At 42.8% G+C, this 13,647-nt stretch overlaps 1 protein-coding gene across 1 annotated transcript in view; it reads left to right on the top strand.

Annotated features, from left to right (window-relative positions):
- The window catches only part of E2F6 (E2F transcription factor 6), a 101,169-nt gene that overhangs the window by 79,649 nt on the left and 7,873 nt on the right, over positions 1–13,647 (top strand). Inside the window, exon 8 of the mRNA XM_029595913.1 lies at positions 6,385–6,479. Coding sequence (XP_029451773.1) covers positions 6,385–6,479 — 95 coding nt within the window. The remainder of the gene's footprint in view (positions 1–6,384; positions 6,480–13,647) is intronic.

The following is a 13,647-nucleotide window of genomic DNA, read 5'->3' as shown; positions in this document are numbered from 1 at the left end:
CTACTGCATATTAGCTGCCTTACTGAGTGATTATTTCAAAATACAAACAATCTAACTTCAGTTTATTCCCTGGTGGACCCTTGTTGGCTCATCCAGATGTGGCCCATTTCTTGAAAGCAGTGAAACGTCTTCGCCCTCTCTTGGGGTTACTGGCACCCCTGTAGAGTCTTAATCTGGTTTTGGATTTTTTAGCAAGTCCTTTTTGACTGCTGCTTGCTCTTTCCTTGCAGTTACTGACTTTGAAAATGGTGTTTCTTGTTCAGCATGTAGAGGAACAGAGCTGCAGGCCTGGTCTTACCAGGAGCCGTTACTTTAAGTGACTCCCAGGGCAATACAGTTGCGAACTGTTCCTTTTTGCTAAAAGTGGTTTCAGATTTTCACTTGAATCAGACCATTTCTGTGCCATCTCTGGACAGGGAAAGAGATGTGAAAGAATATCGCCTGTTAAGGCCCTTGGATATTAAGGGGAATATTGTGAGGTATTTGGAGGTTTCTAAACCTCTCAGTAAGACACAAACTAAGCAGGGGGAACCAGCTTCGTGGGCTACAATAGCCCGGTATGTGGAGCTGGTCAACCATTGTCCAGTCAGGTTAGGGCTCATTCCACTAGGGCTCAGGCAGTGTCATGGGTGGAGGTTAGATTGTTGTCTCCTATCAACATTTGCAGACTACGATGTGGTCCTTCTTACATAACCTTTCTAGGTATTATTGTCTGGATGTTGCAGGCCTGGGAGGATGAAGCCTTCATACATGTGGTTTTGACTGGACTGTGGGCAGCCTCCCACCCTGCTCAGGAGTAGCTTTGGTACATCCCACTTATTCTCGATCCATCTGTCTAAAAGTTAAGAAATGAGAAATGTCTACTTACCTGATAATTTCCTTTTCTTTAGTATAGGCAGGAGGATCCACCTTCCCACCGTTGGCTGCTGGTGGGTTATGTTGTCCTCCTGTGTGGCTATGTGTTTCAGGGGTTACTGGTAAGTGTTAGTCCAGTACCTAGACTAATTTTAGTATATTCTTTGTCTGAGCGCAAAGTGTTTTCCTGTTAGCTGAGTGCTGGAATGGTCATCTGTTAATAAGCAAGTTTTGTTAGTCTGTCCACAGTTGGCTTTTGCAGAGAATACTGGTGGTCTGATGTCACTGCAGGGGTATATATTCCTTTATGTCAGCTTTACTCTGTCTCCATCTGCTGGTAGAGGTGCATAACTCACTTGTTCTGGATCCACCTGTCTATACTAAAGAGAAGAAATTTATCAGGTAAGTAGTAATTTCTCATACCAGCTGACTGTACCTCTTTGGAAGACTGTTTGGATGGAATAATGACTTCTTCCCTAAAATGAGATTTATGAACTGAATGAAACTGTTCTCCTGTCAGCAGTATCTAATGGGTACAATTCCTGAGTATTGATGAGATGGATTCAGAAATTAGGGAATTGTCTATTAAAAATTTTCATTTCCTACTACAGTCTCATCTTTTGTAGCCAAATATGTAGCTGATTCAGCTTATAAGTCAAAACCTTTGAAGACAGATTAACGTAATTCCCAGAAGAGGCATTTAAAGGAAATGGCAAGTAGATTTTTCTTCCAAATTCATGGTCTTGAAATTAGTTTTGAGGGACCATGCCTCTTTTTGGCCCTCCAGCTAAGATAACATAGTAAAGGGTTTAGCTGAAGGCAAATAGAAATTTATTCTTCAGGAAAAACAAAAACTTATTCTTTTAAATATCACTTTGGGGAATATATGTGAACTTTTATCCTTAAACAATATGCTTCTAAAGCAGTGATTCTCAAGCCAGTCCTCAGATTGTCTAACCAATAGGGATTTCAGGATTTCCAAAATGAATATGCATCAGATACTTGAATGCATTACTTTCATTATAGTCAGACTAGCAATGGCATTGCTTGGGTGTGTGCGAGCCTGTGTATGCTTGCACACATTAGTGTGTGCTAATATTGGTCCATCCTTGTGTGTGGGAGCATGAGACAAGGCTTCTCAGAGCATATTAGTGAACATTACCTGGCATTGCTCATGTTTTCTGGTCAATTAATAGCCTTTGGGTACCTGTGTGTAGGGGGGGGGGGGGGGGTCCTTGTGTGTGGCTGTCTGTGTGGTTGGGTGATCCTGTCTGTAGGTGCTTGTGCATGCGAGCCTACCTGTGTGTGTGTTTGCGACAGTGCTTTGCAGACAGCATATGGTCTTCACACAATGCATCTTCCTCTGCTCTGAATGCCACCTGGTGGCCACAAACTACAGTGTGACTGACTGGCTGGCTGACTGGCTAACACAAGCCTTTTTATATAGATATCTCATATACATTTGTTGTGGCTATCCTAAAAACCCAACTGACCAGGTTAACAATCTGTGTTGTAGAGGATGTTCCCTCTCCCAAATTTCAAGCATAAGTAAAATCAGTGATTCTATGACACTGCTAGATCAGCAGCGGTTAGGAAGACTTCAAAATTATGTTCACGTATGGAAACACTTAGGAGTCTTGATGTTGTTCAGACTGGATATTTGATAGAATGGCTGCAAATCCCAAAGCGTTCTTCAAGCCTCTAAGATTTCTAAAGTATTCACAAATAAATGCTGTGCTTCAGAACATCCTCTTATAAAAATTGGAGCAATTAAAGATTAAAAATTGGAGCAATTAAAGATTTCAGTGAATCTATTCCAGTTCTTTAGTGGTCCCTTGAAGTAGAGGTTTTTACCTTGTCATGGGTTTATTGATTTGGAAGACGTGTTGAAAAGAGACATTTCAAAATGGAGTCTCTATGCATCATAATTCAAGTCATAAGACTGGGATTTTTTATGTGCTGATTAGATTACCAGGAAGCAATGTTCAGACTAAAGCTTGGTGCTATCAAAAGTAGCTACAGTTCACAATCTAGGAAAATCATTGGTATACAGCTTTACATTTTTGGATTAGCTTTTGTTCCAAAAGATTTCTCTAAAGTTCTTCTAGCTTTTAATAGCCCTACCAAGAACTCATATCTGTATTTTCACTATCTGGATGACATTTTAATCAGAATATTCTCTTTTTGGGACAATGAATTACAAAAACATGGATAGATAAGAAAATTTCCAAAGTTACCTACTTCCAACCTAAGACTAAACTCACTTGCCCAGGAGCCTGTTTCAGCACTTCTCCAGGCATGTTCCTTTTATCAGAAGAGAGTTATTCTATATATTTGTTATGGATATGCAGAGACATAGTAAGTGGGGGCTGGGGTGGGTACTCCCTTGACCTGGCAGTTTGACAGGTGGAAAACCCTGGCCTAGGCCTGGGTGCTGAGCTTGGCTGGGAGTAGGCTTCCAGCAAGGCACTTTTTCATTAAAGTGCAATTTATTGTATTGGTCACTATCACTGCTGAAAGCATTGGCTTCCTTACAAGAAATCTGCAGTGCAGCCACATAGTCATCAATCCATGCATTCACCAAACTCTATAAGATTGATTCATGGACCACTGTACAGGCATCCTTTTGGAGGGGGAATGCATCAAGCTGATTACAGGATGATCTCCCTGAAATCAGCTATTCAGGGAAGGAAGCTGGGGTTTCTCCCCAGAGATGAGGAAAGACACTTATGTACGATTTACATATATTGTATATTTCCAATCATAAATACAACTTGCCTCCAGTTACTTTGCCTACTAGCTAAGACTCTGTTCTTTGCTTAACACAGCAGGGCATTTAAACAGTTAAACACAATTATAGGCTAGTCTAACCCGTCACACTGCACATCTTAGCCCCTTCATGCTTATCTGTCATTTGCTAGCATTCTAGCAGCTGTCTGCCCCCTCAGCTGTCAAGGGAACAGAGATCCTCTGGCTCCTAGAAATGTCCTGGGCCTGCTGAAGTCTTAAGCCCCTTTCCTCCTCTGCCTCCCCATGAGCAATCTGGCCTTTTTTTTCCAGCTACAATGTCCCTCATTGCCTTCAGGTTACTAATTATCTTTAATTGGCTTCTCAGCTCCCAATTTCTGAAAATTACACATCCCAGGAGGCTTTTTTCACACTCTATCTCAACTTCCTGTCAGATTAAGGGGCTGATGCAATACAGTGTGCTCAGCCGAGTGCACTGTTTAACCCATGGTTGGAAGTGGGTTTTAGACGTGCATCCACAACCCCTTATTCTATAAGGGGATTAGCACGTCCAAAACGCACATCCAAACCCCCCTGAAACTAATAGCACTCATCACATGCATATATAGGTTGAGGCTATTAGCTATTCTCACCAGATTGGAAAAAAAAATGCACCCAACCTGCACATTTTTACACTCAGGAATTAACGCTTGCCCTGAGCAGCCCAAAAATGTGTATAGAAAAGCAGAAAATATTGCTTTTCTGTACTTCCTCCTACTTAATATCATGGCAGTATTAAGTCAGAGGAACCAAAAGATTTAAAAAAAATTAAAGTGTGCCGGCAATGAGGTTAGGAAAAGGGACGCACAATTAACAAACATCCATTTTCCTAACCTGTGGCTGTGTACAGTTAGGAAAACAGATGCTCATAAAATTAAGCGTCCGTTTTTCTAACCTGCTGGCGGCCACCTCTCCTGGGCGCCCGCTGCCAAGAAGGCGCTAGGGGTGCACATTTGTCCCTAGCGCCTCCTTGACAGCGTGACCCCTCATTTAAATATTCAATCGCAGGCCCAGGAGAGGTGGCTGGGTGGTGCTAGGAAAGCGGGCACTCAACACTGAGCGCCTGTTTTCAGCACAGATTTACTGCATTGGCCCCTAAATCTACCAGGAAGCAACTTTTTAATTGTGACCTTGCTTTCTGTCTTGTCTTCATTATGTTGTATTGAGCCTTCCCAGCAGTGAACTGCTATAAACCCAATGTTAGATTGCATAGTTTCACAGAGCAAGCAGCTATTTTTGTAATTCCCAGAATTCAGACTGTAGAGAGCAAAATGTAACAGGAATTTTGTGTTTACCTGTCAGGTTCTGTTACAGAAAAAGTTCTGTTATCCAGCATCCATATGGAGTGCCAGTAAATCAAATATGCCAGTTATCTGAGAGCCCTTAGCTTCTTGCTCCAGCCTGTCCCTCCTAGGGAACAGGAGAGGAGGAGGTTTGGCTGGAGTGGACAAAACACAGAGCAGAGAAGAGCTACTTTGCTCTCTAAATCCGTCCCTTTCAGGGAGCAGAAGAGAAGGGAGTGATGCTAAAATGGACAAAGCAGAGAAAAGCGACTGTGCTCCCTAATCAAACACCTCCATTCCTCTCATTTTTCTCCACGGAAGGTGGAAGGCAAGATGCCAATTAACAGAGGAATTGGCAGACGAAATTCCTGTTTTGTTAAGCTGTAGATATTTATACTTTTATGTATATTACAAGATATTTAGCTAAATATCACATTCTGTGCATAATCAACAATTTTGTCATTTGTTAGGTATTACATATGCCAAGGCATCTGGATGAACCAAGCGTGGAATAAAAATACACTTAACCCAAGGCCACTCAAAATTACAACCACAGAAGTTCTTGTATAACCAAATCTAATAAAACCAAACCCAAGGTATATTCCAAGATCCTTGCCCCATCTTCTCCAATGAAGATTTGTCATAACCTAAGAGAAATGAGCATAATTAGAGGTGTGTTAAAGATGCTGCTGTTTCTGACCTCATCCTGGCAGTTCAGTATAGTTCAGCACTATTTTCTACTTTTGCCCACAGTTCCAAAAATGTAAGATTAGATTTAGACAATCTACCTTAAAATTAAATTATCTATAAAGTTGTCCTACCCAAAGTTACTGATGCTCCCCACGTCGGTTCATTCAGGATTATGGGCTTGATTCAACTCTACATGGGACTTAGAAAAATGTCTTGCAAAAATCTATTCATTGTATTGGAAAAAACAAATGTGTCATGTATCGAAAAGGCAGCCTAGTTGCCCTGTTCATTTTAGAGAAGTTGAATAAGCTCCCTTCACATATTTTTTTTTTTTTTTTGGGGGGGGGGTTGGTCTGTGCCTGCTCCCCAGCATGTAGTAATAGTTTCAATGTGTTCTTAGTCCTGTTCACGTTCATTCTAGTCACTCTTGTGATGTGAGCAATATGTAGGATAGCGCGTGCATAGAGCATGCTAACGGTGTGACAATACAAGAAGCTAAATACAAATGTCCACTGTTTAATCGCTACTCTACTTCATTTAAATATGCTCTAAAACCTGTGCCTCTACTCCAGAGAAGACAGTCGGGGAAGAAGCAAAATGAAAATACATATAGAAAACCTGTTATTTCCAATCAGAAAATGTATTCTTGTTCCTTAGGCAGTTACTCAGCAAGATCTGCAGTAATGAAATGTTAATGTATCAAAACAAAAACTGTTTCCATATATCCAGTGTACCATATCCTTAATTGATTAAATGCTGTTTTGCTTAGATGATAAAGAACACCTTTCACATATGCAGAAGAATCAGCTTGGATGCCATGACAGCTCACAAAAAAATTATACCGAGCAGCACAGCACAGAAAAGGTAGGAACAGTGGCAAGCAATGGAGGCTCATATTCTCTGCACAAAGATGCCAGGATCATCCTGGAGAGGAACACAACCTTAAACACAGTAAAAGAAAAATAAAATTGTTAAAGCAGCCAAGTCAGACAGTTGAGCATTGCCAGCAGCTTTACAAAGACACCATTCTCAAGCTATGCATCCTATACTTCAGCATGTAAGGTCTCAACAGAAATATTGGCTCAAGATGTAAGATTGAGCTACTGCACCTGAAGCTTCTCCCTAGTCTTGGCCTCCTGAGAGTCTGTATCTTCTGTCTCCACTGGCTCTTCCTTCAGCCATGGTACAGCCTTCTTTGATAAAGAATTGTTTAGTATGTAGCACGCCACAAAGATCCTAGTATCCTTTGTCTGGACTAAGACTGGAAAACACCAGTAAGTCCAGGCAATGAAAGTGGGATTTTAGGAGGGTAAACATCTACTGTTATAACAGTTCTGGTGGATCTATGAGCATACTTAGTGTGATCCAGCAGATAGAGGAATGGAATTAACAAGGCAGCAACAGATATCAAGTGTCGCATATTAATACACTATGGTAGGCACTTTGAAATCTGTTACTAGACATTTTTCTAATGTTACATAAGGCTTCCACCTTTGCCACATCTACCCAGCAGGATTCCAACCAGGGAATCCTCTGAGCTATGCAGAAGATTGTGTGAATATAGGTGTTGTAGAAGTTTGAATGCATTTATAGTGTGTGTAAGAAAAAGAGGATATATAGACCTTTTTTTTTAAACACAGCGCACCGTTCTGCCCCCATTTAGCCGCGTGTTTTAGACGCGCTCTTATTACCCCTTATACTGTAAGGGGTAATAAGAGCGCGTCTAAAACAACTGATGCTTAATTATACCAGCATCTGTTTTGGAACCTGCTGGCCAGTGGGCAGATTTTTTTTTTGTATTTTTTGTATTTTTTTTTTGTGCCTCTGCAGCATGTTGATGAGCCTATTAGTCACCCAAAATACAGAAAGTAAAATGTGCGGCCAAGTTGCACATTTTACTCTCAGAAATTAACACCTGCCCAAGAGCAGGCGTTAAGTTCTAAGTGACCCTGAAAAGTGTACAGAAAAGCAGAAAATACTGCTTTTCTGTACATCCTCTGACTTAATATCCTAGCAATATTAAGTCGGAGGCACCAAAAAAAAAAATACAAAAAAAAAATCTGCCCACTGGTCAGCAGGTTCAAAAACAGGTGCTGATATAATTAAGCATCAGTTGTCAGACCCGCTGACAGCCACCTCGTCTGCTAATGAGGGCACTAGGGATGCGCTGTTGTCCCTAGCGCCTCCTTCTTAGCGCCCAGCCTCATTTAAATAGAGAATTGCACACCCAGGCGAGAGGTGCCTGGCTGTGCGTCGAGACAGCGGATGCTCAACTCGAGCTCTGGCTCTCCTGCACTTTTTATTGAATTCGCCAGTCAAATCGCAGCAAATCTAGTATATTGGAGCCCTCGTAGATACCCAAGCAGGAAAAGCATTTCTATGTGATCAGAGAGCAGATACACATTTGATGTTACCAAGAGCATCATGGACAAACCAAGCTCCTCATCGCACTCCATCATGGTGTTACTCGATCGCATGGCTGCCACGGTATAAGCGACCCTATATGCATGTCTATGCATGTGCCAGCTCCAGTAGACTCTGTAGGCGCATATGTAGAACTACGTAATGGCTAACACCAAGTGTCCTAGGACAGGTAGGACCTGGCGAGCTGGAATTGTGACACACATGTAAATAGTATGGAGAGAGCGAAAGCTCTCGGGTGAGGTAGGAAAGCCTCATCTTGGATCGTGGAGATTTAGGGTCCTATGAACTGTAAAGTTGAATGGTTGCAGCCTCGAGTTTTCGAAGGTGATTGGTAGTCCCAGATTATCTAAGCAAGAAATCTTGTGAAGAAGATCGTGTCGTCTCGTGCTGGATTGGAGGCTAGAAGGAGCCATCGTCAAGATAGGAAATATTTGCACTTCTTGGCAACGAAGGTGTGCCTTCACTATTGCCCTGCATTCATTGAAAACCAGTGAGGCAGAAGAAAAGTTGAATGGAAGACCTTGTATTGGAAGTGATGGTTGTCCTCCCGGAAAACCCAGAGGGAATACAAGGAACAGGGTGCATGGATATGCAAGCTATTGCCCCCCCCCCCTTTTTTTTTTTTTTGCAAGCCCCGGGATTGAAGAAATGGAAGAGTGGACGTGAGAACAGTATTTCGAAAAAAAATTCTTTTTGTTTTTATCTGTAGTTTTTATAGGATATGTCCCTGGTTAGGTGACCAGTGTAGTCTTTAGATGACCATGGAAGTCAATGTAATGCGATTCCAGGTTGGAAGACAGGTGGGCAATTGTCATCCCAGATGTGATCATGGCGGTCTTAATTGCAAAAAACCCGACTGGGTTGTTTTTTGGGGGGTTTTTTTGGGATTCACCTGTTGTTGCGGCTGGCAAGGCAACATAGCATGCTGACGCGATGCCTGTTGTTGATTAGTGTGTTGTCTCTATGGTTGGCGAGACAGAGGCCTATGACCTGAATGAGGCTTAAGGTCTTTTTTATTTTGGTCCTCGGTCGTGGCCGAGGTTGAAAATTAACGTCGTGATATAGATGGGCTGTGATGAGATGTTAATGAAAAAAGACTGCTGTTTACTGTTTCTTAAACCGTGTGAACGGATTAGTGAACTGGTGTTGGAAGACAGGTTCTAGACTACATGGTAAAGCTTTCCATATGTCGGGAACATAATCTCTTATGGTGGGAGAACACAACCATGTAAGACGTCTGGTTATCGAGACAGTTGCTGAAGTCTAGGAGAGACAGCAAACCCTTTGGAACTGGATTTCAGATAGTGCCTTCATCCTTCTTCAAGGGGATGGTATGGAGGAGGAAAGTGGCATCTGCCGAGGCTTGTTGGAGATGTGGTTTTAGAGCCAGTGGATTATGGAAAAATATGTGCAGGCCTTGAGCATTTCAGACAAAATGGTCCATGCTTCTTTTTTTTTTTTTAAGTCCTCCAATGACTTATCTTCAGTCAGCAATGTAGTGGAATGGCTCTTGGCTTTACGAGCCGTTTACATTGTTCACTCAACCACCACGAAGCGTTGTGAAGCGTTAGTATGGAAAGGAGAATCTTTCACTGTACTTCAAGGGTATGGCAGGAAAAGTTGGAGAAAAACGGAGTATCACCGGACCTTTACATTAAGGTCGTCAATTGGGTTTTGTATTAGGGCTACCGGTTCAGTAGGCACGGTAACAAAGCCCTTGAATACCCAGTATTCCTCCTATGTGAAAACTGGCATCGGTCTAGTGTCTGATTAGTAGGTGACTGAGGTACAGGGGGCCACTTCGTTGGTAGAACGTGGTTGAGGATGGAACTGGCTCCAGTAAGCAAGACTCCGTTCTTTTTTTTTTTTTTTTGGTAGGGGGTGAACTTCCTGTCCCCCAATTACTGATTTATTTATTTTTTTAATTCCCCTTTGTAGCTCTAGTGGGGATTAGGCACGCAGTTCTTTTTTTTTTTTTTTCCCGTGTAGTTGCGACTACTTAATTCGTCGCATGGCGCTGCAGCGCGTTCAAGAATGTTTCTGCGCTTTGGGGTTTTTTTTCCTTAAGGCAGCGTATGCCCTGATTGTAGCAGGCGGTTAGTGTGCATAATATTATGCATGCCTTAGCGTCTGTATGGATGCTTCAGCGCGTCCTGCGCTGCTTAATGCTGCGGCATGTCCGGCGCCTCCACGAATGTTTGGTGCACCTGGTTTCTGTGCCAATTTTCGGCTCGCCGCATCTGGCTCTGGTGCCCATGTTCCCGGCTTGAGGGAAGAGTGAGGTGGACGAAGTTGGCCGGTAGGCCCCCGGCGCGACAATATTGTTAATGTAGGTCATCGGTGCACCGGCGCACATGTCGATACCCTCAGCGCGCCAACTGCTTCGGCTAGCCGAAGCTGAGCTCTATCTGTGTGTGCTCCGGCGCTGACATTGATTTTCGCACCGTTTCTTTTGGCAGACAGGAGGGAGGGAGCACCTAGCTAAAAGACTTTGCTAGTCTTAGAGAGCTCCGCCATCTACTGGCAGTACACATTCAGTAATGGGGTCCACAAGGGATCCATCTCTCTACAAGCCACTTATTTCCCAGGATTCTCAATTCCAGGGAAATCAAACTCAGTAGAATTTTCACCCCACGAATGGCACCTGACTCCAGAGGTGACTCAGGAGATTTCTCAGTTTGATTTCTCCCTACAGTCTATCTCTTTGCATCAAAGAGCAACAGTATATTACAAAACTTTACTCGGTTTATCCAAGCCGTTCGACTCGCTCCAGACGCCTTCTCATCGATGGGTCACACAAACTACTCTATGTACTCCCGCCAATACCACTCATCTCTCGCACAATCCAGAGATGCATTCAAGACTGAGCGGCTCTACACCTGATTTCGCCCAGAACACCAAGACAACTAGGGTATACTTGCCTACTACACCTATAATCCACAACCCAATTCCCCAGGCCGCCAGCCCATGGCTTCTCACCCAGGACAGGAGAGCACTGCTACCTCTTCTTCACTCCTCCCTGCATCTCACGGTGTGGAATTTCGTGGAATCGCTTACCAGCGCTTACACGTTCCTTCTGCCCTTCAAGTTGAATAATTGTCATCAAATACGCTGTCAACTACACTTAATTTCCAGACAAAGTAGTTACGCTACACTTCCTGGTTTACATCAATGGGTCTCGACCCATTATCTTACTGCCTGAACGGCTTCTCTATCTCCATTTTCTTACAGCAAGGGCCTTGCTGCGTCCTCACTACGAGTTCACTTAAGCGCTAAAACAGCTTCTCACATTCATCTAAAGAGAGCCTATTTCATGTCCTTCCTTAGTGTCCAGATTCATAAAGAGAGTACTGCACCTACGTCCACCTTTGCATAGGCCACCGGTGCCGTAAGACGTTAATCTACTTCTCAACCAGCTAATGCTTTCACCTTTGAACCTTTGGATACTTGTCGCCTTTGCTTCCTCGCATGGAAGGTGCTTCATGTTTTTGCTTTAAGTTCTGTAAGGAGAAAAGTGAATTCCAAACATTGGTTCACTACACTCCTTATCTTCAATTTTGCCATGACAAGGCTACCTTGCACACTCACCAGCATTTCTGCCAACGCTTATTCCCTGTTTTTTCCACATTTTACCAGACTGTCACCTTACCACCTTTCATCCAGAACCTCATTCAAATACCAACAAGGAAAGGTCTCGCACCTTGGATTTCAATCGTGTGCCAGCATAGTGCAAAAAGCGCACTCAGTCACCCAATCGACCTTCACACCTGTGTTCGGTGACAAAAGAACTCTATCCTCCGAAATATCCAACTATACAGCTATAATACAAGGTCGCACCCACTATTTGTGAACCTAGGGGCACATCACGTGCGAGCAAGGGCATCCTCGATTGCCTTTCTCCATCAAGTACCTCTCATAGTCATCGATGCACCGACGACATGCTCGTTGCTCACATTTTTCGCATCCCACCACTGTTTACGCAAACAGGCGGCGGATGATTCTTTTTTTGAGTCACTATCCTATTAGAAGTACATAAAATTCCAAACAAATCAGCCTTCATAGGAACTGTCTGCCAATATAATCGTATTGAGCAAAAAAAAAAGATACATAAAGGAATATCACACACTATCTGCTCAATACGTCAGCTGGGGACTCCCATACAGCATGGCTAATTCAGCTGCTTATCTATATGAAAAGAGCAAGTTTGCTTACTGTAAATGGTGTTTTCCGTAGATAGCAGATGAATTAGCCATGCTGACCCGCTCGCCTCCCCGGACAGTTCTAGCATACCTACCTTGCTTTGATACTGACTGAGGAGCCTGAGATAATTCCTGTCAGGATACAGAAGGAAGGGAGTACCTAGCTAAAAGACTTTGCTAGTCTTAGAGAGCTCTGCAACCTAGTGGCATGGAGGACGTAACCATATAGCATGGCTAATTCATCTATCTACGGAAAACACCGTTTACGGTAAGCAAACTTGCTCTTCACAGCAATCAATAATAATTCCTACATCGGGATAGGCAATTCCAGTCCTCCAGTGATGCAAATTGGTCAGGTTTTCAAGATTTCACATTTGCATACACTGTCTTAATTGCATGAAAATGCATCTCATGCATATTCATTGTGGATATTCTGAAAACCTGACCAGCTTGCAACATTTGAGGACCAGAATTGTCTACCCTTGTCCTTAAATTATTTCCAAAACCACACACATGCAATGGTGAACGAGTCCTCTCTCTAGACTAGTGGTTCCCAAACCTTTCCTGGGGGACCCTCAGCCAGTCAGATTTAAAGAATATCTTCAGTGAATATGCATGAGATAAAATTGCATGCAGATTTCTCATGCATATTTAATGTGGGTATCCTGGAAACATAGGAGGTTGAGCCTCCCAGGACAGGTTTGGGAACCACTACTCAAGACTGTAAATGAGCATTGGCTTATTAATTGAAAAATGTAAGCACATCACCAGTCCACTACATTTCCTTTAACTCTAACAATCATTATCAAACTGGCTAGCAAGCTGTAGTTAAGAACATAAGAACATGCCATACTGGGTCAGACCAGGGGTCCATCAAGCCCAGCATCCTGTTTCCAACAGAGGCCAATCCAGGCCATAAGAACCTGGCAAGTACCCAAAAACTAAGTCTATTCCATGTTATCGTTGCTAGTAATAGCAGTGGCTATTTTCTAAGTCAACTTAATTAATAGCAGGTAATGGACTTCTCCTCCAAGAACTTATCCAATCCTTTTTAAACACATCTATACTAACTGCACTAACCACATCTTCTGGCAACAAATTCCACAGTTTAATTGTGCGTTGAGTGAAATAGAATTTTCTCCGATTAGTTTTAAATGTGCCACATGCGCTAACTTCATGGAGTGCCCCCTAGTCTTTCTTTTTTTTTTGTAATTTGTATTTTTATTAGTACCAAATCGTATACATAAATGGAAACATCCCTTCATGATACAGAAAATAAGTGTACAGAATAGCATACAGTACTCAATGCCCCTAGTACAACACAATATGTGCCTCCACAAACTGTCATAGAAACCGAAAACCCAAATGTGATACATATCCTGGCACGAAAGCGCCACATAAAAAAGGGG

The sequence above is a fragment of the Rhinatrema bivittatum genome, chromosome 3 (assembly GCF_901001135.1).
Source record: "Rhinatrema bivittatum chromosome 3, aRhiBiv1.1, whole genome shotgun sequence".
Lineage (NCBI taxonomy): Eukaryota > Metazoa > Chordata > Amphibia > Gymnophiona > Rhinatrematidae > Rhinatrema > Rhinatrema bivittatum.
This window is presented reverse-complemented; position numbering and strand designations above follow the sequence as displayed.